This window comes from Heterocephalus glaber, unplaced genomic scaffold, assembly GCF_053883595.1.
Source record: "Heterocephalus glaber isolate CG9 unplaced genomic scaffold, H.glaber_assembly_v1.0 deba00000122, whole genome shotgun sequence".
Taxonomy (NCBI): domain Eukaryota; kingdom Metazoa; phylum Chordata; class Mammalia; order Rodentia; family Bathyergidae; genus Heterocephalus; species Heterocephalus glaber.
The window spans coordinates 687,780-713,138 of NW_028258138.1; the positions used below are offsets into that span (position 1 = coordinate 687,780).

General features: G+C 53.8%; 1 protein-coding gene and 1 long non-coding RNA gene across 42 annotated transcripts in view; one reads left to right on the forward strand and one right to left on the reverse strand.

Moving 5' to 3' along the window:
• Positions 1-25,359, reverse strand: part of Pcbp3 (poly(rC) binding protein 3) — a 237,857-nt gene that overhangs the window by 9,418 nt on the left and 203,080 nt on the right. For 21 of the 41 annotated variants that reach the window (XR_015451135.1, XM_021256422.2, XM_087210864.1 and 18 more), the window contains 7 exons: positions 24,384-24,407; positions 22,777-22,809; positions 22,123-22,239; positions 16,888-17,019; positions 16,041-16,169; positions 12,851-12,994; positions 10,002-10,043 (listed from right to left, as the gene is read on the reverse strand). Coding sequence is in view for 40 of the 41 variants with exons in the window: in XM_021256422.2 (XP_021112081.1) it covers positions 10,002-10,043; positions 12,851-12,994; positions 16,041-16,169; positions 16,888-17,019; positions 22,123-22,239; positions 22,777-22,809; positions 24,384-24,407 (621 nt within the window). In the remaining variant the exon portion in view is untranslated. The remainder of the gene's footprint in view (positions 1-10,001; positions 10,044-12,850; positions 12,995-16,040; positions 16,170-16,887; positions 17,020-22,122; positions 22,240-22,776; positions 22,810-24,383; positions 24,408-25,359) is intronic. The other 20 variants (XM_021256412.2, XM_021256413.2, XM_021256411.2 and 17 more) reach the window with 2 other exon arrangements.
• LOC147830296 (uncharacterized) lies at positions 10,459-15,954 on the forward strand. Its single transcript, XR_015451169.1, has 3 exons — positions 10,459-11,386; positions 11,897-11,984; positions 13,396-15,954. It is a non-coding gene; the product is annotated as an uncharacterized LOC147830296 (long non-coding RNA).

Consider the following 25,359-nt stretch of genomic DNA (forward strand, 5'->3'; position numbering starts at 1 on the left):
CTTGTTCCCAGAGCTGGTGAGTGGGGTGACTGTGAGACAGTATGCAGAGAGGGGCAGGACACTTAGGGAGTGGAGCTGTTGCTGGCTCGTTGTGGACTCAGGTCCCTGAATCCTGGAGCACCCAGCTTCTCCATGAGCTCCTGCGGGCAGGGGCATGTGGCTCCAGGTGCAGGACACCCTCGCCAGGACTTCAGTCCTCAGCAGAGGTGAACTCTCCAGCCCAAGGAGGGTCAGGGGCAGCGCCCACAGCCTCGGCCCAGGGGGAGCCTCTGCTCTGGGAGTGTGATGAGAACGGGGCCGCTGGACACTGGCTGGGCTGCCCCTCTTCCCACTTCTGCAAGAGATCCCAAGGGAGGAGGCCACCTGTGGCCCCAGGGTCATACCTGGGGACAGCTTTGTCAGATGGGCTCAAGGCTGCAGCAGAAGCTTACGGGACAGCCTGTCTTCCCTGGCCTACCTCCCAGCCCCTGGTCCTCTCAGAGGGCTGCTTTCTGCCTTTGCCAGGAAGAGGGCATGTGCCCACAAAGGGACATTGGGAAAGAAGTTCCCTGATCCTCCACCGCCTGCCCCTCTGCATTCTTGGCTGTTTCCTGAGCCTTGCAGCTCAGCACTCGGGCCTGCTGTTCAAGAAACCTGGACTCAGTAAGGATGCCTGAAGCAGCTCAGGTGAGGAATATAGTGATCTGGGAGCAGCTTCAGCTCCGAGTCCCCTGAGAAGTGGTGTTCAGAAAAGCCTTGGCAGAGGCTGGAGGGCTAATGGCACAGTACTGCCTGGCATGGCACAGCGCCAGCTGCCAACCCCAGGCAGATGAGGCCCAGGGCCTGCAGACCCTGTGTCCGTGTCTGCCCTGTGACTCCACACTGATGGCACTGTAGCTACCTGAATGGACGTGGTGACCAGAGGCCAGGGCATCCAGTCACCAGGACACCAGTCCAAGTCACAGGGACAGATGAGAGGGGCGGGCCTGAGGGGTAGCAGGAGGGAGTAGAGGATGGCACTCCTGGACATGAGTGGGCTGCAGCCCTGCAGTGGGCCTTGGCTGGTATGGTGACCTGAGTGTGGCAGGCGGGGAGCCCTGGCAGCTGCACACTGATCGCCTGCTACTCCTGGGCCCCGTGTCTCTCGCCAGCCCCCAATGTGCCCACCCAGTGTTTCTGGAGACCACACAGCCTGTGGGGGTCTGGATGGCAGGAGCACACCCTGGTGAAGGGGCGAGGCAGCTGGCCCACGTCCAGGGTGTGCAGAGGGAGGTTCCGGTCTCCTGGGCCTCAGCTCCCTCACGTGGACATGGAGTCTGTCTGTGAATACATCTTGTGTAGCGTGGTCCACATGTCAGCTGACCCTGGGGGCCTCCCTCATCCACTGTCACATGCCCTGCCGTCCTTCCTCCTGCTGCCCACACAGGTAACGCTAGCCCACCAGCTCGTTATAGGCAAACCAAGTCCTGGCAGAGTTGGCTCCCTTAGTATCCAGACTTTGACATTCAGAAGCTCAGCAGTTCTGCAACTCAAACCTCTCTTCTCACAATATTTTCTGCCTATATATTTTTCATTTTGTGGTGTTGGAAATTGAACTGAGAACCTTCACACTGAACTACATTCCCAGCCTTTTTAGTTTGAGACAGGGTCTTGATAAGTCCCTAAATTGCTCAGGCGGGCCTTGGATTTTTGATCCTTCTGCCTCGGCCTCCAAGACTGCTGGGATTACAAGCACATGCCACAGTGCCTGGTCACATCTTCTGCTTTTTATGAAGAAATGGCCACACTAGCAAATCAATGCCTGGTCCATGAATGTAGAGTGATGTCACGGATGAAGGATGAGCCAGCCCTGGTGGTGCTGGGTGGGCATTTGCCTGGCCAGTGGGTAGGCAGAGGTCAGTGGCACTTTCTTTGTCTTGGCTCAGTCCTGCTCTAATTGAGCCACTTCATCTCTTGGGAACTCCATTTCTACACTTTCCAAAGGAAGGGACAACACTAGGTGCTGAGGGGCCTTCCACTCTTTGAGATGTTTCTGCCTTTTAAGAAATCATACTTTTGGCTCCAGGGCCTCAAAATCATTGGCAGGGAAAGGCCGAAGGAAGGCGAGAAGGAGGGAAGAAAAGCTGGAGGGAAGGGGGAGGAGAGGGAAGGTAGTGTGTGTGCACACCTCTGTTACAGTACCGCAGTCTTCCTGCAGCTCTTTGCCACTTAACATTATTACATCAGAACACAAAACACAGACAATCAAAGTGCTCGTGAGCATATGCCTCAATGAGCCACCCAACACAAGCATGCACAGCTGTCCTGGCCAGGGAACAGGCCTGCGTACGGGCCAGGCCTCTCCTGTGAATGCTGCCTTCCACACAGTGCTCCTGTAGCCCAGCGGGACCCACCTTTCAGAGGCTGGTCCTGAAGCCGCTCCTATTTGCACAGATCTCCTCTCTCCTGTGGCGCCTCAGGGAGCACAATTCTAAGGGTCCAGTGAAGTCAAGTTCATCAATACCTTCCTTTCTGGTCTGGGTCTCTGTTTCAAGAACTCCTTCTTGACCCAAGAACAAATGGCATGCCTCTATGATGTCTTCTGAATGCCGTGTTCTTCTCTCGCACTGATGTTCTTGATACACTGGAGGAGTCATCCCTGCACAGGACTAGCGCGCTGTAAGTGGCACATGCTTCTTGCCTTCCCTAACTGGGCTATACTGTTTTATATCAGGAGCCAAACCAAAGCCCTAGTGGCTCAGATGGGTGTGTCAGCTGGTAGACTGGGGAAGTATAGCCCCTCCCCCAATGGCTGCCATGGAGACCTAAACCCTGGTCTGTGACGTGCAGGGCTCTGCTGGGTTACGTGCAGGGCTCTGCTGGGTTATGTGCAGCTGAGGTCAGCCTGACCCCAATTAAAATCCTTCCCCCTGAATTATGGCTTCTCACAGACCTGATGGGTTCCTGGTTAACTGCAACTCAGTCCCGGTACCTGTTTGTTCTCTCCAAGCAAGACAAGCAGTGCCTCCTCCCTTTTACAGCCTTGCTTGGTGCCATCGCCAGATGTTTCACACAGTATCACTAGACGTCTTCAAAGCATACCCTGCTCACCTTCTTTTCATGCTTGTAATCAATAAATACCGGAGGTCCTTGGCGCTCTTGGTCTTTGTTGCTCAGAACAGCATAGATCAGCCCAAGACCCAGTCTTCTCTCCAAGTTTCGAATCTTTTCTTTGTTCTTATTAGCTTGCATTGTATTGCCTCACAGGAGACAGAGATCCACTGCAGGGATTTTCAGCAATGTTCTCATTCCCTATAATACACAGGATGGGTTTTGCCTGTCAGTGACCTCTTTCTGCCCTTCTCTCCTGGGTCTTCCTTGAGGACCTGGTCACTGCAGGTCTCCTTGCCCATGGAGCTCAGATCCTGGGGTCTCTGGTCTCCTCTACTTGTCCTCCAACTGCACTGTCCCAGTCACTGTGACCTGAGTCTTTGTCCTGCTAATTCCCCATTACTCTCATGTGTATCCTGATGATTCCTGATCTATGCTTTTCCATATAGTCCTCCCAGTTCTGGGGACTGAATCGGGCCTGGGCTGGTGCTAGGCAAGTGCTATACTACTGAGCCACAGCGCTATCTTCCATACACATTTAAGACAGCATGTTAAGTTCCTAAAAACAAACAAACAAAATAAAACAAAAACCAAAAGCTTTTTGGATTTTGACTGAAATTGTATTGCATTTGCGTGTCAATTTGGAAAGGTTTGGCATCTTTAGAATTCCTAGTGTTTCCATCCATGCATTGGATGTCTGATCTTTTGGTATTATTTAACTTACAATTAAAGGCAAGTTTTCAAAAAGGTCAGCTTTTTGTTACTGATCTCAAACCAAATGTTTTGAGATAAGCACATGGCTTATCCGATTTCAGTCTGAAATTGAGAGCTGCTATATGGCCTAGTTTGTGAGTTTCGAAAATGTTTCTGGGTTGGATGTCACAGTCAACACGTCAGTTAGATTAGGACCCCTCACAGCTGTGGGTAGCTTCTGTATACTGATCATCTGACCTGTCATTCTCAGATGTCAAATTTTCCCTCAGGTTCCTTTTGGTCATATTTTCTAAGCATTATCTATTTCCATTCTTTTAATTTTGGGGGTCCTTATGTTATAGGTGCATCTCATTAAAGAAAGAATTTTTCCATGTTTGTGTAGCTATCTTCTCTATTTGTTTAGGTTTTAAAAATATAGTCTGATAGCCTTTGTTTGTTGTTGTTGTTTGTTTGTTTTTGGTACAGGGATCGAACTTAGTACCTTGCCCTTGTCAGGCAGGCGAGGCACCAGTGAGCTGAATCCCTGGGCCTTGAGAGTCTTTGTTTTCTAATTGGAAAATTTCATTCTTTTACTTGATCATAATATCCATATATTAGGGTCAGTTCCTGCCATCTTATTTTGTACTTTCTAATAATCCTGCTTTTCTATGGCTTTTCTTTTTTTTTAATTCCTTTTCTTTTGGACTTTTCCTCTTCACTCACTTTTTCCTTTATACTGCTATGGAAGCTACATAGCTGACTTGTTTTCTGTTAGTGGTCACTCTGAAATTTTAACGTGTACATTTACGCTTAAAATTCATATCTTTATCCTCTAGTGGAATGATACAATGGCCTAACAAATACTTAATCTCCCTCACTACATCCAACCTGTGTGTTATTTTAATGCACTCAGTGTTGTTATGCTGAGCCTGTCAATGAGACAGCATTGAAAGGACTGTACAGACTGTGTGTACTTCTTTTTCCACACGTCTACACTTTCTTTGGTCACCATTCCTCCCTGAAATTTCAGCCTTCCTTCTGGGATAATTTTCCTCCTTCAAAGGGCATTCATTGTTGTGGGGATGTTGGTCACAGCTGTTTGGCTGCAGACGGCTTTATTTAGGTTCTTTCCCTTTTCTTTCTTTCTTTCTTTTTTTTTTTTTTTTTTTGGTACAGGGGATCGAACTCGGGTCCTTGCACTTGCAAGGCAGGCGGCAGAGCTACTGAGCTAAAGCCCGGCCCTCCCTTTTCTTTTTGAGACAGGATCTTGCTATGTAGTTCAGGCTGGCCTTGAACTCACTAGTAGCCCAGGCTAGCCTCCAACTTGTGGCAACCCTCCTGGCTTAGCCTCCCGAGTACTGGGACTATAGGTGTGCGCCACTATGCTTGGCCTTTACTTAGGTTCTTGGAAGATCCTCTTGGGATACTATTTTGTGCTGACAACCATTTTCTTGTACTATGCCATGACCTCCTGGCTATGCTTGCTGCTGCTGAGGAGTCAATTAGATTCTTTATGGCTGTTCTCTGTAATATTCTGTAATATTCTTTATTTCTGTGATTCCTTCTCAGGGTAGATGTTGGTCTTTGGTGTTAGGTACTTTGATTTTGGAATGTCTAAAATGGGTTTCTTTTTGTTTACCTTGTTTAGGGTTAGCTGGGATTTCTAAATGTGAAGACTGGCTCCTCTTACTAATTTTGGAGCATTCTAAAGGTGGCTCTTAGTCTCCCCTCCATCCTGGTGTCTCCTGTGGTGTGTTCTTCTCTATCAGCCTGTTTCCAGAATTTTCCAGACATCCCTGAGCAGACAAGTCACGCCATCCAGGGCTGGGAATATGAAGGGCTGCTCCGCAGTGGCAGCTGGAGGACTGATGCATCAGACCGTGCACCTGACTGGCTCCGGGAGGTCATGTGCTTTCCTCTGATCCCAGAGTAGAGGGGCAGGGAAGGCTGCTTGGGCCGCTGGTTCTATAAGGTGACTGTGGAGGCCTCCGGGGGAGCAAGTGGAGCCAGAGGAAGCCTCTCCAGCGCTCCAGCTCCAGGTGGGGAGGCCAAAGGCCTGGAGCCCAGAGCCATGGACTTTAGCTGTGTAGCTGTGCACTGCAGTGTTGGCTCTTTCTTCTTTCACTGTCAGCAAGAGGGCTGCCCTCATGTACTTCTCCAAAGGGTCATGGAAGGACACACTGAGCCAGCAAGAGGGCAAGCCCTCCATGGTGACCCGCCCAAAGCCCTGCAGCACCCAGGCGGCAGCTCTCCAGTGATTGTATTCAGCCTTGGAGGCACTGTGACTGGCCTGGGAGGGCTCTACAGGCACAGGGTCTGGCTATGAACCTCCCAGGCTTTCCTTTGGTATGACACATGCATCTTAATTGCCCCATGATGCAGCAACAGAGAACCTTCCTAGCAGATCCCGATGACTGTCTAACTCCACCAGACTCAGCGTCCCCTGTGCGTGGCATGTGGGGAGTGCCAGCTTTCCTGCTCACTGCCCTTCAGCCCTGCCAAGGGCCTCAAGAGCATCCACTTCCTCAGGTGTGAAACTGGCAAACCTGAGGTACGTTTCACAGCCTGTGCAGGATCGGGTAAAGCAGCATGGTGCTCAGGTGAGATGGCACAAGCTCAGGTGAGATCACAGATACCAAGATCTCTGTGAACGCTAAAGTGCTGCTGTTTTTATTTTTGCTTGCTTTCAGCATCCCCTTTAAATGATGGGATGCTAAGTAGCACAGATATTTGGAAACTGTGAAGGTTAGCTATAAAGATTCATGCATATGAGGGAATTTTTGAAGTTCATTACAGTCTCTTGGTTAGGGTGGTTTGACCTTATGGCCTGAAGCAGTATGCATTCAGTAGAGACTGCACTTTGAGCTTTCTCTGGGGGTAGTGATATGTGGTCAGCACTCTCTGATGCAGGGTAGCAGCAGTGCGCTGCAGCTCCCAGTCAGCCCTGAGATCATGAAGTGAAAGCTGACACCCCATATTGTGCTGTCTTGCTAAGCTAGGACACTGAGAGCTGTTGAATGCATTTTTATCAGGGTGTGACCCCACTGTAAACTGAGGGTGTGTGTGATTTCCTTCAGAGAAAAGTATCTCCTTCCTGTGCAACTGCACTGCTGTCAGGAAAGCAGCAGAGGCCTAGGGTGCAGGGGTGCTGAATCTGCACAGGTTTTGTGTCCTCTCACCTGCTCCCAGGTCCTAGAACCTGGTGCTCTTTCACTTCCTGCTTCTGAAGAGCACCTGACACCCTGGAAAGATGTGAAGGCGTGTGCACACTTCCAAGGCTCCTGGTGGCTGTCCCAGGGAATGTGACCTGACTGTGATGGGCAGTGCCCCAGGCCTTCCCACCATCCAGGAGCATTTCATGCTTCTTCATAGCACCTGAGCCCCGAGGGCTCAAGGAGTGTCTGGGGAACCTGGGTGAAGCACTACAGGTAGGTAGCAAGGATAGTCTCAACAGGCCAATTTGTAGACGTTGCTTAAAACTGGGTGCAGGAAATGTGGACATTCTAGTCACACAGATCTAAAGAACAGATCTCTGACGGGCCTGCACAGAAACTGAGCTGCTGACAGTAGCCAGACACTTTGGTTGAAATAACTTGGTATGCAATTACATTATAACATAAAACAATTAACATTCCTATAATTATATCTGCATTCTAAGAAACTGAAGCTTTTAAATCCCTACTAATTACTAAGCTCAGATAAAGACTGTGTCCAGGCTGTTAGCTACATCCCTGAACAATCATTTTATTGTTGTTTTATGTGGATGATTCTAGGGATTGCCCAGATCCTCAATTTTATGTGCCTGGAAGGAAGACACTTTTGGAAGTCCCCACTCTGCTCACAAATCACACACTGCAGCTGCAGGACACAGAGTGACTGCCCTAGGAAGCCACTTCATGATAGTGACTGAGGTCTCAGTCCTGCTCCTGCTGTTTAACAGAGCCATACAAAGGGGCAAGCTGTAAGGAGGCCCACGTTTTAGGTCCGGAGGCTGGTAGGTTATATGTGTGGTGAGGGCCTTGAACGCTGCACTCACATGAAGGAAGGGACAGAGGGGGCAGCTCCCCAAAGCCTCGTTTGTAGGTGCACTGGTCCCACTCAAGAGAGGAGCCCTTGCGACCTAATCACCCACACAGCCCTTCATCATTCGGTTTCAATGTAGGAGCCTCACAGGGACAGACATCCAAACCACAGCCCCAGGTATCTAGGATCTGACCACACGCAAGTGGCAATGACTTAACAGTCAATTATGTTACTACTCTGAAACAAAGGACCTGTAAACTACCCATTAAAGAGACACTGAGAAAAGTCTCCTGGAAAAGAACAAAACAGCTAATGGATATAAACAGCACCCAACCAAAGCAACCCAAACCTCTCACTCTCAGGGGGCCTGCACCTTAGCCTCTGCAGCTCAGACCAGAAACCTTCCATCTGCTCAAGCGTCTGCACCTCCAGAGGGTCAGTGAGTGCTTTGGGCTCTGTGGTCACAGGAAGTCCACAAGCATTTGCCGAATGGTCCCTGCAGGCCTGCAGGTCCCACTTTGAAGCCACTGTTTGGGTAAAGACAGACAGGCCTTGCCCTCACCCATCAGAGGCCTTTCAGCAGGGCCACACTCTGCTGTTCGAGCATGCTAGAACATCACGACATTCAAGCAGCCAGGCTCTGGAGCCTGTCCGTGTCTACGACAGCCCTGCCCGGCATGCCACGGAGACTGGCCATCCTGCAAGGCAGGCTCTGGCCCCACCTGCCACCACCCTTCCCATCCTCAGTGCCCATCCTTCCTGGCACGAGCACTGTTAGCTCCTAGCAGCTGAGTGAAGCCTCCCAGGGCACTCTGGCCAGAGAACCATGGCCGTGCCTACAGCTTGCCTCTGGCACAACCCAGGCTGACATGTCCATGGTCGCCCACCTGAGAATGAGATGCTGTGGGCTCAGAGGTACCACAGGACTGGCCAAGGTCTGAAACCAGGAGCCATTAACCACGGCCTCTCGTGTGACTGGGTGGAAGGGGCTTTATCTGTTTATTATTTGATTTGGGTGCTGTTGCTATATTAAAGGGAAAAAACAATGCTATTTATTTTCCATGCAAAAGAAAAATTTCCTGCAATGCCAGTGAATTGAATTCCTATTTCAAATACTTAGTGTTAGTTAATTCTTGATCATACTTCATCCAGGTGAATGTCTCTTTCCCGCCTGCCTCAAGCACGAATGGTCAGTGGGGCTTGGCAGCTGGCAGGTGTAGTGGGGTCCCCCGGGCGCTGGTACCTAGTATCTTGGGACACAGAACAGACGCAGTGCAGGGCCCTCAGGGGAGCCGCCAAGTGTGGGAAACCTTCACAGTGACTTACAAAGGAAGGCATCTTGGGACCAACTGGCAGCATGCAGTGGCTTCCCTACCTGGCCAATTTGCTCTCGTCCTCTCTCCGTAACTCCTTTCTCAGCACCAACTGGCATAGACCCCACCTCCCCCGTCTCTAATGCCCTCTCAAGAGTGCCCTTCTGCTCATGGCTGCCACCCTTCACCCCTTGAAATCCTAGTGCCCCAAGTGCCTCCTACTGTCCTCCTGTCCCCAGGAGCACAAGGAGCAGCTACTTGAGGCTCAGGAGGCAGGCAGGGATCTGCCTCCTGACGAGTCCTTTAGGATGAGGTCATAATCCTCCACCACAAATCCTATACTCAGACCAGGCCCTGTGACAGGCAGCAGGACAGGGGCTCCAGAGGCCCCGGAAGAAACCCAGAACGCCTGTGTCCCCATGTAGCACCTCACTAGCTCTGGAAGGAGAGTGGGGCTGGCTGGCTGTCAGCACTTTCTTCTCTGCACAAGGGCCCTCTGTGCTTCAACATGGGCTCTGAGGGGCAGTTTGGCTTCCCGGACACTGAGATGCTCTTCTCAAGCAGCCTTGGAAGGCCTAACTTCTCAGGGACACATGTGGCTCCGCATTGGCAGGGACAGTGCCATCTTCCATGAGCCTGTGGCCCATGGGTGGGAGGGAGGTCCTGACTGCAACAGACCATCAAAACAATGTGACATCAGGCCAAGTCCTCAACACAAGCAGAATTAGTGCTAAGAGGTTAAGAGGTTATCAAGGTCATATGGATACAACATAGGTCAGGAACATTGAGAAAACTGATTAAGATTATTGTGTAATATTAATATTAGTAGCAATTAAACAGCAGCATGAAGGTAGGTACACAATAATAAGAGAAGAGTGGAAAGGAGACAAAGTGAAAACTCACATCTGGGTGGGGGATGGCGTACTGTCCCTGGATCGTGTAGGCCTAGGGAGAGAGAGAGAGAGAGAGAGACCTTCAGCTCACGATGTGGTGGGACCTTGGCTTGTCACCTACCAGCAACCCTCCCCTGTCTGACAAGGACCCTTGGGGCCCCTCTCTCTCCTACAGATGCTTGTCCACCTTGCCCCAGCTGCTTGGGACAAAGGGTGAATCCTCCCAGGGCGAGTCAACCCCAGAAGCCACACACTGCCTCTGAGCTGTGGCAGGCTGAGTGCCAGGCCAGTGGGAGGAGGGACTGGGCCAGGCCTCCATGCTCCCAACCCTCATTGCCTCAGCTTTCCTAAAAGACTTAACGGTGATCTGTTTGACTCCCAGAAAGAGGCCCACTGATTATTAATTATTAGTCACCAGAGTAAATACTTTGGGAAAACATTTACTCCAAGACAGCCAAACAGAAAAATAAAGCTTTAATTGGTGACCCAAGCCAGTTCTGCAAAAGCCAGATTCAGTAAAAACATGGCTCTAAATCGGTCACAGGTTTGACTCAATTTGTCACTTTCTTATCAAATCTTCACTGAGGGCCCTGACAATGGGGGAGGGCACCTCTTTTGGAGGATCAGTTGGGGTCCCCTTGGCCCCTCCGGTTTTATTATTCCCCATTTCATATCCGTGCCTGGGCCAGCTGGACTGTCCACCCTGCAGGCTCCTCCACCCTCAGCCTTACTCAGAAGCCGCAGTGGACAGCAGATCTCCCGCAGGTCCCCTCAGCTAAGGTGCCTTCTGGGGACGCAGAAACTCCCACCAAACCACAGACAACCACAGAATCAAGGGAGAGCCGCCAGGCCTGGGCATGGGTGCCACTCAGCCTGGAGGGAGCTGGGGCGAGGCCATGGTTTCCAGCACCTGGTTGCGTGGACACCATGCCTTTCCAACCGGACATGTGAAATCCACTCATTCCACCCTCAGAGTCCCTGGCCACCTTACAGAGATATCTCAGGAGGCCAGGAATCCCTTCGGTGGAGCCCAGACCTTCCCCCAGGCTTGTATCTGCTGAAAGTTTTCATCATAAACAGCCTCACTCCAGGGCTAACCAAGCACCTGGCAGGGACCCAGCTGCAGCCAAGCTTGGAAACAGACTCAGCCTGTGGGGAGGAGGCCCTAAGAGGCCCAGTCTGGGCCGGCCCCAAGGCACCACAAGAGGAAGTAAAAGAATCTTATCAGACAGAGCGGAGCCCTGCAGAAGAGACAGCCCCACTGTCTGGGAGCAGCAGAGTCTGCAGACCCAGCCTTGGGTTCTGTGAAGTTGCTGCCAGGGATGTGTACCCCTGTGTCACACACTGTCCCGATGGGCCAGGCTGCTGGGACACTTGGGGCCCAGGTGAGCTCAGGTAACAGCTTGTCCTGGCCTGTCTACTCTCCCGACATCTCTCCCTTGCTGCCTCACACTTACACCCTCTTCCTGCACCCTCCTTGGCAGCTCCAACTTCCCAGGAGTCATACCCTGGTGGCCTCCTCTGAAGTCTGTGGTCTCCTTGCATCCTGCCTCTGGGCAGCTATGGTCTGATTCTGGGAGGGTCAGGCCTGCCAACTCACACCCTCACTCTGAGTTTGCCTTTGGCTCTCTCCTGGGACTCTGGCCAGGCCACAGACCATCCCATGGTGGTGACAGCCTCAGGGACAAGCGCCCTAGGCACAGTGACCTCTACTACTAAGACTAGAGAGAGTGGTGGCAGGCAGAGGGGCTGGGGTCATCACTGGCGGGAGTTTCCTATGGCAGCTGGAGTTGGGGTCCAGCCTTGCAGCATGATAGACTCACTGGCTCTATAGAGTCACCTTTCCTTTGCCTGAACCCCATGTTTTACCCCATGATGTCATCATGGGTTTGTTTAAACCCTGAGGTGGTGCCTGCAGTTTCTGACCTGCCAACAGCATGAGCCTGGGGAAGCTGGCCCAGGACCTGCAGCCATGTGACCTCTGCTCCCTGAGGTCAGTGCGGGGCTGTGAGGCTGGGAAGCCCTTGCCTGGCCCGGCCCGGCTTTCCGCTCTGAATGGCCGTGTTGTGGGGGGGGGGGGGCGCTGCTTGAGCACAAGCGCACAGGGGCCCCCAGCAGTGGGGAGCCAATCAGCACAGTCACCAGGGATGCCTTTCCCTTGCCATGAAGATGAGCTTGGGTGCTGGCAGGGAGGTGGGAACAAAGGCTCCCCTTTTCCCACCTAAGGAGGACTCAATTTCAAGATCTGATAAGATTCCTTTACTCAGAGAAGAAAAACATGAGGGGAAGCTTTCTTTGCCTTTTTCTTTCTTTTTAATGGTATTGTGGAACCCTGCACCCACTGTTTCCCAGCTGGGTCACCAGTGGATGTTTCCATCTCAACTCTCCCTTGGACAAAGACACACACTGCACCAACTGGACACAGAGCTCTTCCAGGCCAACCCTGGCCGGTGTTTGGTTGTCCATGTGGACAGGCTGTAGAGATCTAGGGCAGGCCTGCCAAAGCAGGCCAGACCTCAGCTTCCCTTCTCATGCCTGTGCTCTGGCTGTGGGTACGTTGCGGGGCCTAGGAATGTGTATTTTAGGAGAAAACAGGACCCCACTTCTCACAATCCTCATGGCTTCCAACAAGAGCCATGAAGTCACCTGGGACGCTCCCAGCTCTCTCCAGGCTTCTCAGGAAGAGCCCAGGGCTAGTTTTGGCTGCTGCTGCCCACAGAACCAAGCTCGGGGAAGTGTCTGAGGGACCTGTGGCTCTCTGTCCCCCCACCCCCACTGCCTGGGTTGGCTGGGAGCTCTGAGTCCAGCGGTGGTGGGAGACGTGCACGTGAGAAGGCAAGAAAACCTGAGTGCACTAACGGGCAGCGGCGGGTGCTGCAGTAAAAGGCTGAGGTTGGCAGTGGAGGCCGCGAGTGGGTCGGCTCTTACCTGACCACCTGCAAAAATGACAGGGGTGGAGGCGGGCTTTGGGCGGTAGGGAATGGTGGCACCTTTCGGTGGGGACTAGGAAAAGGGACAGGAGAGGGAGAGAGACGTTAGGGCAGCCTTGCTGCTGGCCACAGGGCATCTTCCCGAGCCCACCCTTCTGCCAAGCTCCTTCCCCAAAGGTGCCCAGGCGGGGGCTGCATGGGCCACAGTAGAGCAGGAAAGGCCCTTGCACCTCCACACAGGTGGCAGGGTGCAACCTGCATCCTCACGCCACTTCCTCCCATGTGTTCCTTCTCCCTGGGCCACCCGCCCTCAGCGCGCCACAGGGCCAGCCCAGCAGGACACTGTCACTCCGCGGCAGTGTGGAGAGGCTGTTCGGGGAGGCCAACAGGGATGGCCCCCTTCTAGGGGACGACAGCTGCTGAGGATGGCTCTGTGATGCTCACTCACTGCCTGTTCCTTTCCTCCTAATGCAGCCCCGTGGGGACTGTGAGCACATGGCACCTACAAGGCCGGGCAAGTCTGTCAGCTCAGTGTTTTCTGACAGAAATGCTCATGCAGCCCTGGAAAGAGCCGAGCCTTACACACAGCATCCCGTGGAAACGGATGTCCAATGGCTCCTGTGGGGCCACAATGACTATCAGTAGAGATGGCGACAAGCAAGTCAGAAGCAACGATTTCACATTAAAAAAAACTTGCAGATGCCAAATCAAGTGTTAAAGTCATGATGAGGCTTGCTGTAATTTTCCTTGGTTATTCTGTGTCCAAGTCAAGGAATTCTTATCCCAGGTGAATGTCATTCTCAGGTACCAAGATTCTCCCTGAGCTCCTCTCTACGGTCAGAGGTGAGCAGCCCTTCCTGGATCCCGAGTAGTCCTGTCCTGTGACAGCTGGGCAAGTGGCTGCAGCATAAGGAACACCCAGGGCACAGCCTAGCCACTGGCAGTTCTGGGCTGCAGTCCCCTCAGGTCCACGGTGTGACTGGACAGCTCCTCACACTGGAAACCTCACAGTGATAGGTTTACTCCACAGGGCAGGTGGCAGCAAGACACAGCCCAGCCATCATGATGACCTTGCTGTGGAGGGGACAGGCTGTGGAATGGGTCTCAGCTGTCTGGGGAATGCTGGTTCTCAGGGAAGGCCCATCTTCTGCATTCCTGGGTCCTGAACAAATGTCTCCGGGCCCACTGAGGGTTCACAGCCAGACTGAGGGTTTGTCATGGAAGGAACACACTTCGTGCACCCCAGTTGATGCCTACACTGTCCCACACTGCCTCCCCTCCCAAGTCCTCTGACCCTAGCCTTCATCCCTGCTCCACTAGGTATGACCCAGCATGTGACTTCCCTTTGCTGATCCCGAGGCACCCAGGGACAATGAATGATTCCCAATTCCTGTTCTCACTCACAGAGGACAGACCCTCTGGGCATGGGCCATTGATGTCTTAGGAGTCGGCAGGGCGCATGGGCTGCTCCTCCTGGGCTTTGGCAGGCCCTGCCCAGGCCTCATCTGTCATGGGGCAGCCCTTTCAGAATGCTGGAGGTTCAAAGCACAGCCCATAAGCAAGGAGCTGACAAGTTTTTTGGTTTTGTTTTTTTTGTGGCACTGGGGTTGAACCTAGGGCCTTTGCACTGAGCTACATCCCTGGCCCTTCTTTATTTTTTATTTTGAGACTAGGTCTCACTAAGTTAAGTTGCCCAGGCTGAGCTTGAACATGTGACCCTCCTGCATCAGCCTTCCAAGGTGCTGGGATTACAGGTGTGCCTACCATGCCCACCAGGGAGGTCTTTAAATCTTTGGCTCTACTTTTCCAGCTACTCTTCATTTGAAAGTGGGCCCATCTGGTTTCAAACGTGGTGAACCTCTCTTCCCTGGTGAGATGGCCTTGCCCCATCTTTGAGTGCTGCATGATAGGACCAAGAGCAGAGCATCCTCGCTGGGCCGACACCCACTGCCCACATCTTACACCACTGACAAGGTGGTTCCAGCACATGCCCTGGGCACTGATCCACCTGTAGGGGTTGCAGCGTCTTCCTGACACCATGGGGCAGGTGACAGGGTAGGTGACAGTGTAGGGATTCTGACAAGACCACAGGGTTAGTCCTGAGGAGCTAGCCTTGCCCTAGTCAGGGTCACTAGAGGTGGTGCCCCCAGTGAACCCTTCCCAGGCTCAGGCCACTCCAAGAGTGCATGATGTGCTGAACAGAAAGCCACACACTTCCCACTTCCTTAGCGTGTGCATCACAGAGGGCCCCGTAACCCTCAGACTGGTGGCGCCAACCAGCCTTGCCCTGTCACCTGACCAGTGTGTGGTAAAACTTCACAGATGAATATTTTGAAAAATATTTTTGACTTCACAAAATATATTTCCGGAAACTAAAACTAGCCTGCCTATCCAGGCAGCAGCCTTGTGGGAGCTGTGGAGCCAGTGGGTCAGGTAGCAGGGCCATGGCCAGCTGCAGGGGGTATGACCAGCCTCCCAGGTCAGAGGACCTTCCCTGCACTGAGTAGGGTACTTCAGTGGTTTCGAGAGAAAGCAGGCCTGTGAACAGGGCCATGAGTTTTGCTTCCGCAGGGTACTGGCTGGAGCTCAAATCTCAGGGTCTTTCCTCCCCCATGTGAAGAAGCTGCTCGTGCCGGCCTCACCATCTTTGCTTCTGTGCTTCCTTCTGTCTCCTCCTCTCCTCCGCTTTGCGGGCTCCTCGCACCCTGTCCTGAGTCTGTCTGCCTGGACCTCGGGGCAGCCGCCTTACTGTGCTCCCATCTCCTCCCCACTGCCTCCGGGGAGGGCAGTGTCACTCCTCAGGCTGACTCTTCCTGAAACCCTGGCCAGGACCAAAGCTTCTTATCTAGCTCCAAGATAAAGGGAAGCTCATTCCTCCCAGTGCTCTCCCCACTGCCAGAGCAGATGGTGGCCTGGGCCAGATGCTGGCAGCCCCTCCCTGGGGGCCTGACTACTGGGCTGGCTCCCCTCCAGAGGGGACCCACCCGCTCCTGATGCATGACTGATCTCCTGAATCCTCAGGACAAGGGAGGTGAGAGAGCCGGTGATGACACCAGTGAGCCCAGCGTGTGAGGGGTGGCTGGTGGTGTGTGTGCCAGCCCCTGACGCGCAGACTGTACCTCCAGCATGACCACGCAGATCTGCTTGACACACTGGATGATGGCATCTGGTGTCCCCGAGATGGTCACCGCCCGCTCTGTGGAGTTGGGCAGCATGTCCCCCGCCACCTGAACCTGGGCACCTGTGGACTGGAAAAGGGGGCTGTTGGGAGGGGAATGACAGAGGCAGCAGTATGCACAGGAGGAGCAGTACCTCCTGAATCTTTGGGAACATCTGCATCAGGGAGAATCGTTCCCTGGAAACTGCACCCTCCCCCACATCACTGTCACTTCCCCTCCACACCCACTTGGCACTGACACCCCAAGTCTGCATGTCCCCTCCAGAGTACCCCCCCGCCCCCCGCGAAGGGCATGTGCAGGGAGATGGAATCACTTTTTCCAAACACAAGAATTCCACAGGCCAGAGAGAAAGGTGGATTCCAACGGGAAAGGAATCATGACAGGAATCATGCCTCCTGGGTAAGGGAAGGACTGGGTCTTCCTTGAAGCCAGAGGCCTGTGAGTATCAACCACACCATCGAGGGCTGGTTGATGTCCCGGGGGCAAGGATGGCATGAGGCAGGAGCAGAAATCAGGCCTGAGTGCAGCCAAAGCCATTGTCTCAGGAGAACCCCAGCAGGGCCATCCCACACAAGGATACCATGCAGGTCTGTGGACATGGTGAGGTCCCCACAAGCCACCTTTCACTCGATTATTGGATTATCTGTCCCTACCACATGTAAGCTCCAGGTCAGCATGGCCAGTGGCGGCATATGCAGACCTTGTAGGGGATGTACAGTGTGATGCCTGGGCCACTGCAGCCACTGGGACTGTCTGCCCGACCCTGGGCTAGGGATGGTCCTGGTACCTCCCTGATCTCCTTGATCTTGGATCCACCTTTGCCGATCAGGGACCCACACTGGCTGGCTGGGACCACCAGCCTCAGTGTCACCGGGGGCTTGCTGGTGGCAGGGCTGTTACTCATGGAGTTAATGATGTCCTAGGGAGGAAAAGACACATGTTAGCCCCAGGCTGCTGAGTGCAGCTGCATAGGTGGGGGCACCTGGAGGATGCACACACAGCATCCTTGCCCTGACAGCCCTGGTACACACTCAATGAGCTCATAGAGTCCTCACACTCATGCAAAAGCCCTGCTAGGGGCAAGCTGTCACTCACAGAACCTTCAAGACTAGGGCATGCTTGATGCCTGCAGGTTTGGGCAGATCCACATGTGAGGTGCTGGTGCTGGTGGAAAAGGAAGCAGACTGGCAGGGGGCTAGGTCACCAGGAGCAGGTGAGGGGTGAAAACGGCCCCCTGCTGTCCAGCCAGGAATGAGAGACAAGTCATTAACTCAGAGGTGTGGGAAGCAAAGGTGCAATGTTTAGAGGCTCAGGGGATGACCAGGCTTCTGTTCAGTCTGGCAAACTAGGGGCAGGTGGTACCCAGAGGCATCAGCATGGGAGCACCCGAGCTCTGCAGGAGCAAGGACCTGGTAGAGGCCCAGGGCCCACTGCAGCATGCTGAGCACTCACACAGACTCTCCATACAAGCGAGGGACAGAGGTTAGCCCTCTCGGGGATGGTCCCTCACAACTCCAAGTCAGGATGCATGTGACATGGTTTACTTCCCACCAAAACATCTCTCTCTCTAACAATGTCAAGGCTATGGAAAACAACACATCTGATCATTCCCAGTGCTGCACTCAGGAGGTGCAGGATGGGGAGTGGTACTGGGGAACAGGTGGAAGGGAGCTCCCCGGGGCTCTGTGCTGGGTGGAGACTCCTGGTTACTTGTAGTACCAGAAAGTCTGACCATGGAGCAAGTAGCCTGGGAACAGGGAGGGAAGCCAGGGACCGAGGTACTCCAGCTCACAGGCTGAGCTCTGCAGCTACCACTCTGGGAGGAGGCCATCACCTGGCCTGCAGCTTCCTGGTGTCTCTCCCCACTTCCCACTCAGGATCACCCAGAAAGCCAGCTATGCATTTGCTCTATTTGGCTGCTTGAGGCCTGCTTCTAGAAAGCCTGCCCTGCCTAAGTCCGGCAAACTTGTTTCAGGGTCTGCCCCACCAGGGGAGGGTCGCTGGCTACTGTCCTAGTCATCTCTATACTCACAGCCATCAGTGCACTCACAGCCTCTGCTGCTGTTGACACAGCTGTTCATCTCCACACACTGCTCTCTCCCTGGCTGTGGGCACACTCCCCTACCTAGGCATGGCACCCCAAGGGCCCTGTGCCCCTGCCCGTGAGGTCTAGGGAGTAGCTCTGGGTCTGGACCTTGCTCTCTTGGCTCTGAGCTCCAGGGTGGTTCTTTCCTAGCCTGGGGTGTGAGGCTGGTCACTAGCTCCTGCTGCTTGGTGGACCAGGCCATGTCCTTCCATCCTGTTGCTAGCTCTGTGCTGCTGAAGCACATTTGAACACAAGCTGCTGCCTTTCTTACAGGCTAGTGGATTTGTAGTCTCCCTGAGCAGCATCCGCCTGGATAAGCATGGCCATGAGTCACCACTAAAACTGGATGAAGATCTTCTCCTCTCAGGTGTGTGTGCAGAGCTTGACGTTGATCCAGCTTGTCTGTCCCTTCGGTCCCACCTGAGCTGGGATGGCAGTGCTGGAGGGATGTGAGCCCTTCGGCCCTGTGCGGCTGTGTGTCTAAGCCCCCCTTCCTGGCCCAACCTACTGCAGCCACAATCTGTGCCTGTCTTTCTAGTGGCCTCCTTGCACCAAGCATGGCTTGGGCTGTCAGTGGCCACATGGGGACAGCAGACTTTTATAGGGAGCCAATCAAGAGGCACCTTATAAAAGAAATGCACAAGACTTCTCAGGCCCATGGGCTGAATTTTGATTAGCTGCAGAGGTCTCCAAATGAAATTCTGATTTAAACATTACTTAACAGAAAGACTCTGGCTAAAGTGAATAAGCAACGTGGCAGACCTCAGGAACAAGCATAACTTTTGTCTAGCGGGGGCCCTCTTCCTCGTCCTCCAGCATCTCCTATACCAGCCCTGCTCCCAACACGACTCCCCACAACTCCATCCTGCCTTTCCCCAGCAATGGTCCTAAGATCCCCAATGCAAGCAGCTGCAGAAACCACCCACCATGAGATGGCAACATGGATGGCCGTGGTGTCTAACTCTGAATCTGAGCTGAAGTACAAACTATAATTAAGGACTTCCCCATGTAGATAAAACCAGCAATGGTTAGCAGAACTTTAAATTCTTTTGGTGCAGAGGACCCAGGGTCCACAAATCCAGTGGTCAGAAAAGGCCCCACAGAAGGGCAAGGTCTAAAAGCCACAAGCAAGACAGTTCCAATAGGAACTGATTCAACACGTCATGCAGGGGAAGAAAAAGACTTGGGGGGATTTCTGGGCAGACTGGAAGGTGCCTTCTAACAACATACAGGAGCTGTGGAAGGTGATGGTATGGCACCATCCACTATCCTGTTTGCTCAGTGGAGACGAGCCTAATTTGAAGACACAAATTAGGATGGCCCATCAGCTGAACCACAACACCTGGCAGAACATTCAAGAGGGCTCCAGAAGAAAAATGAGGCAGGACCAAATGAACTTGTGGCCCTGTAGTCCCAGCAGAATGGTGGCCCACTCTTCAGCCACCAGCTGCCAACAAGAACATGCAGATGGTGTGAACAAATGCAGCACAGGAAGAAAGAGGATCCTGTCTTCGTCTTGAGGGATAAAAATCAAGACAGAAAAATCCCTCAAGTCAGATCAGGAAAGCTGCCCAAGCTACTGCTACACCCTTGACCCTAAGCTGGCTTTGCTGTGGGTCTTTACCACTGTCCTCCTCCTTGCCTGGCAGGACCCAGCGGGACACCATCCTTGACATATCCTCCTGCAGCCATGTGCTTCGTGCGGGGGACCCTGCTTTGTGCTGGACAATACACTGGCAGACAGGGACAGTCAACACATGAACTTTCACGGGGCACAGCAGGGTGCTGGGCAGTTGAGCCCTGGGGCACTGAACTGCCTCCTACTTCTCCTAGGCCCCTAGCCAAGACCTAAAGGACTAACATTTCCATGGAGCTTCTGCTCTGGTACAATATATAGAGGCCCTTCCACCTTGCTCAGAGAACAGGAACCCTGAACAGGGTTCTGATTCCTGGCTCATGGCCTTGGCAGGCCCTGCTGAGAACCCTGACGCACCATCCTCAGAGTTGAAGCTGGAGGTTGTCAAGCAAGGGACAGGATATGGACTCAGTTGTGTCCCCAAAGTCATCTGGGAGCCCTGAACCCCAGTGTACTATTTAGAGATGGAGACTTAAGGAGGTTGAAAGGTCGTAAGAGTTGGCTCCAGTCCAATAGGACTGGGATCCGGTGAAAAGCCAGGTGCCAGGGGTGTGCCCACAGACAGAAGGACAAAGAGGAGGTGGCCATCTGCAATCTAAGGCCAGACGCCCCAAGAGAAACCAGGCCTGATGGCAGGTGCCTTGACCTTGGGCTTCCCCACTCCAGAGCTGTGAGAAGTAAACATCTGCTGGTTAGGGTCCCCAGGCTGTGGTATACTGCCATGGCCTCCTGGGCAGACTAAGTGCCTGCCTCAGCTCTCCTTAGAGACAGCAGAATACACTGTCAACCATCAAAGGCCAGAGAGTAAGCACAAACACAGACACCAGTGATGCTTCTGGGGAGTCCATGACTTCGGAATACTTCGGGGGTCTTCATCTCTGCTGAAGCCCTGTCTGGTATGAACAGTGAGGAGAGGACACTTAGGGCTGAGATCATGAAGACCGAGGCTGATGCAAATAGAGAATATGGAGGAAAGGCTTCAGCAGATCACACAGGCTGCTTCAATTAAGGGCAATTCAATCTGGCACCCACACAGGATGCACAGCAGGGGGCATTCAAAGGGGCCGTAGTAAGATATCAGTGTCTAATCCCTGACTCTGGAGAGAAAGGATGGGGAGGCCAGAGAGCCCTTCCCCAGGTGACCTCTGCACTCTCAAAAGCATCCCTGGGGACAATGGACATCAGCAGAGTTGTCCATACAACTACTCATCGTGGAGTGGACAGACTGGTCAGTGTCTGAAACCAACATCACAGAGAAACTGTAAGAGAGAGCTGAGGGCATTTTAAGGTCCTGTATCACCTGTCAACAACACAATCCTAGAAGAGATGGGAAGGTGATACTCAGCTCCAAGGCCTTGAATACCTTGGGATGGAGTCACCTGTTTCCTTTCTGGGATTGAAGGGTTGCAGTGATCACATGACTATTCAGGATGCTAGGGTGATTTCTTGTTGAAAAGCTATAGCCTTTAAGAAAAACTGCTTGGTTTTATGTCTCCAGCCTGGAACATACCAACTTTATATCAACTGATTGGGGCACATACTTTACCGGAGTCTTTATGAGAATTGGGTAAGTGGCTACCCCTTACTGAAAAACTACACACCTGTACCACTCACAGTCTTCAAGGAAGCTGAACAGACCAGTGGCAATTAAATTTATCAACACTTTCTGGAATAGGGGTGAAGTTCAGTGGCAAAGCCTGGCTTAGCAGCATGTGGCCCTGTGTTCATTTGCGACAGAACACACCCTCAGCTCTTTATTGCCCTCTGAGTGAAGACACTAAATGGAAACACATGAGAATGCTGAGCTCTAGCTCAGGCGCACAGAAGTGCTGCATCCACACCATGTGTGGTCCAGCAGCACGGTATGTGTCCCCTGGAGGTCAGCTGCTGTGTGGTGTGTGATTGAGGCCAGGGTCACACTGGCCAGAGCTTTGCTGAGGCCCATGGAAGGAGTCGTGGCCATGGCTGGGGTCAGCAGCACCAGAGGGCCCTGGTGGGAGGCAGGGTGCTCTGAGGCTGGGCCTGGTGCTCGGGCGGGGTGGGGTCTGGGGAATGCCAGTGAGGGGTCTTCTCCAGCGTGTGCCTGCTGGAGGGGCTGCTTTAGGTGGAGGGCAGCTGAATTAGATAGGGCCAGGGTGGGAGAGGGCACTTCAGAGGCAGATGAGGCGACAGGAGCTCGAGCAGTGTGCAGCCCAGCAAGGTGTCTGGGGCGGGCTGGGCCAATCTCTTGTCTAGGGACTGATGTGGGGCCCACAGCCTCCCAAGCCCGCTGGTGGCAGTCTCGTGCAGGCATGCCTCACCTCTTCAAACTTGTAGGCGATCATGGCGAAGGCCTTGAAGATTGCGTCTGTTGGGCCTGTGATGGTCACGATTCTCTCTGGGCAGTTTCCCTCCGAGATGTTGATCCTGGCACCACTCTAGGGCGAGAGCAGAGCAAATGTGTTGGCAGGAAAAGCCGTGGGAACAGTGCTGCCCTGGGTTCTCTAAGCTGGTGGGCAATGCCCACCACAAACACAGGCGTTGGCCCTGCCTGTAAGCCCCACCCGGCACTGGGGTTCCTTCGGCAATTTCCTTTTTTCTTTTTAAATTATGGCACAGGGAATTGAACCTATATCCCAAGCCATATTTCTTTATTCATTCATTCATTCAGAGACAGGGCCTTACTAAGTTGTCAGATGAGACTCAAATTTGTGACCTTCTTGGCTCAGTCTCCTAGAGCACTAAGATTTTAGGCATGTGCCACCGCACTCGGCTAGCAAGCTCCTTCACAGTGAAGTTTTCATTTAGCAAAAGGACCACAAGTGGTGTGGAAGGGAGCATGCACCTGGCACTGGAACCTCGCATGCACTGGTGTCAGTGGGAAGCCTGCCCTTACACGGCGAGGCCCTGCCATCCCTGCCCACAGGGCAGGCCCCAACTTGGGAGACAGACGTCACCAGGGTAAGCACACTCACCTCCTCACGCATCTTCTTCACAGTCTCCCCTTTCTGGAATGGAGATGGAGACAGGGAAAAGTGTCAATGGCATTCCTGTGGAGGGCTCATGGGCCTCGCGTGGCCCGTATGCTGGCAGACATGTCTCTTGTGTGCCAAGGAGAGTGGGCACGGTGCCGAGGGGCTGGGCAGGGGGGCTGCCTGCTTCCTGCTGGCCTGGGAGTGCGGTCTCTCCACTCACATACAACCCCTCCCTACCACCTCGCAGCCCTTCCGGGATGGAGGGTGGCATGGGAAGGGAGCATGCTCTGCAGGAGCACAGCTGGCAGGCGGTGGGTTCTAGGCTGGCCCAGCATCTCCTGCCGTGGCACTACATACACAGGGCCATGATGTCTGCAGGCTGTGAGGTACCTGACGGGCACTGCCCAGGCTCAGTCACCCCCATCTTGCAGACAGTGATGCCTAACGTGCTTACTCCGAGGAAGAGGCGAGATGATGAGGCACTGGTGCCTCCCCACAGCAAGGGGAAGTGTGTCTGACCTAGCCAGCAGGTGCGGGGCCCTGATCTGGGCAAAGCCCACCCACACAGAGGTGCGGTGCCGGCCCTGGTGTCAGGCGGCCCTCGCATACAGCAGGTCCCCTCACATATAGCAGGCTCCCCTCACATACATACAGCAGGCTCCCCTCACATACAGCAGGCCTCCCTCACATACAGCAGGCCCCCCTCACATATAGCAGGCTCCCTCACATACAGCAGGCCCCCTCACATACAGCAGGTTCCCCTCACATACAGCAGGCCTCCTCACATACAGCAGGCCTCCCTCACATACAGCAGGCTCCCCTCACATACAGCAGGCCCCCTCACATACAGCAGGCCCCCTCACATACAGCAGGCCCCCCTCACATACAGCAGGCCCCCCTCACATACAGCAGGCTCCCCTCACATACATACAGCAGGCTCCCCTCACATACAGCAGGGCCCCTCACATACAGCAGGCTCCCCTCACATACAGCAGGCCCCCCTCACATACATACAGCAGGCCCCCCTCACATACAGCAGGCCCCCTCACATACAGCAGGCTCCCCTCACATACATACAGCAGGCTCCCCTCACATACAGCAGGCCCCCCTCACATACATACAGCAGGCTCCCCTCACATACAGCAGGCCCCTCTCACATACAGCAGGCCCCCCTCACATACAGCAGGCCCCCCTCACATACAGCAGGCCTCCCTCACATACAGCAGGCCCCCCTTACATACAGCAGGCTCCCCTCACACATACAGCAGGCTCCCCCTCAGGCCTTTGCCCTCATGGAATGCACAGTGCAGATTACAGGGCTGCTACAGAATGCTGGGCTCCCATGGCCAGAAAATGGGTGGTGGTCAGCAATGCAGGTGTCCTGGGAGCTAGCAAAGTGGCCAGGGGGCCTTGCTGGGCCAAGGGAGAATGGTTTTCCTGGCTCACGCAGGGCCCAGGGCCAGTTTCAGGGTGTGCAGGATCCTGACTGTCTCTTGCACCGTGCTGCATGCCTGGGGGGCATTCAGGGCCACCCAAAACCAAGGCTATTGGTGTCCTTGCTGTCCCTTACAGAGACTCAAGACAGGTAGAGTTCATTCAATAATTACCTTCCCAATGATGCTGCCAACTTCCTGTAAGGAAAAAAAAAATCACAGAAAGATGTCATAGAGCAGCAGAAGGAAAATGTCTGGGATACATGCTGCAAAACCTGCCTACCTCCCTGACATGACAGGGCAGAGTTTACTTACTGATTTGTTTTTTGTGGCCTGGGGATCACACCAGGACCTGGTATACACTAGGCAAGTGCTCTGCCGCTGAGCCATACCCAGCCTAGAGAATCTGGACCCCACAGGAGGATCTGACTGAGCCTGGCCAGTGGGGAGCCCAGGAGGAGGGCAGGCCAGCTGCTCCCCAGGTAAGTGACCAGGAGGGCACCCATATGCCATCCCTGTGCAGCAAGGCTGACCCTGATCCTGACCCTGACCCAACCTGCCACAGGCTGGCTTCACCTCCCAGGAGTGCATGGTGGCACTGAAGGTGACGGGGTTGGGGGCACTGACACTACCCCTAGAGAGCCCACTGTGTCGCTGCTGTCTGCAGGGCAGGTGGGCCCATCTCTGCACCTCCCAGGTGAACATCCTGGGCATGTACTCCCTCTAGGAATCCCAGTGGGCAGAGCAGAGAGTGCTCCCAGTGCCGATCCTGTCTGCTCAAAGAAGCCAGGGTTCCTGGGGATGGGGCCGATCCAGAAAAGGGCAAGGTGAGGCAGGAAAAGGAGATAGTGCTGTAGGAATGGTGGGGATGTGTCAGGGGGCTCAGCCGCTGCCAGGGCAGGAACAGTATGAAGGTCGCGATAATAATGACGGTGTGGGGAACAAAGGCAACTCCATGCCCACATAGACATGGATGTGTGAACAAATGCATGAGGCCCAAGGACAATGGATGGGGAGTGGGCAGGTATCTTCCACCCAGTGCCACCACAGTGACATCTGAGCCACTGACTGGAAGGCTTCTGTGACATTCCTGCCAAGGCCAAGGGGACATTCAACAAGGCCAAGTGAGGGGCACATACAAGAGCAAGGC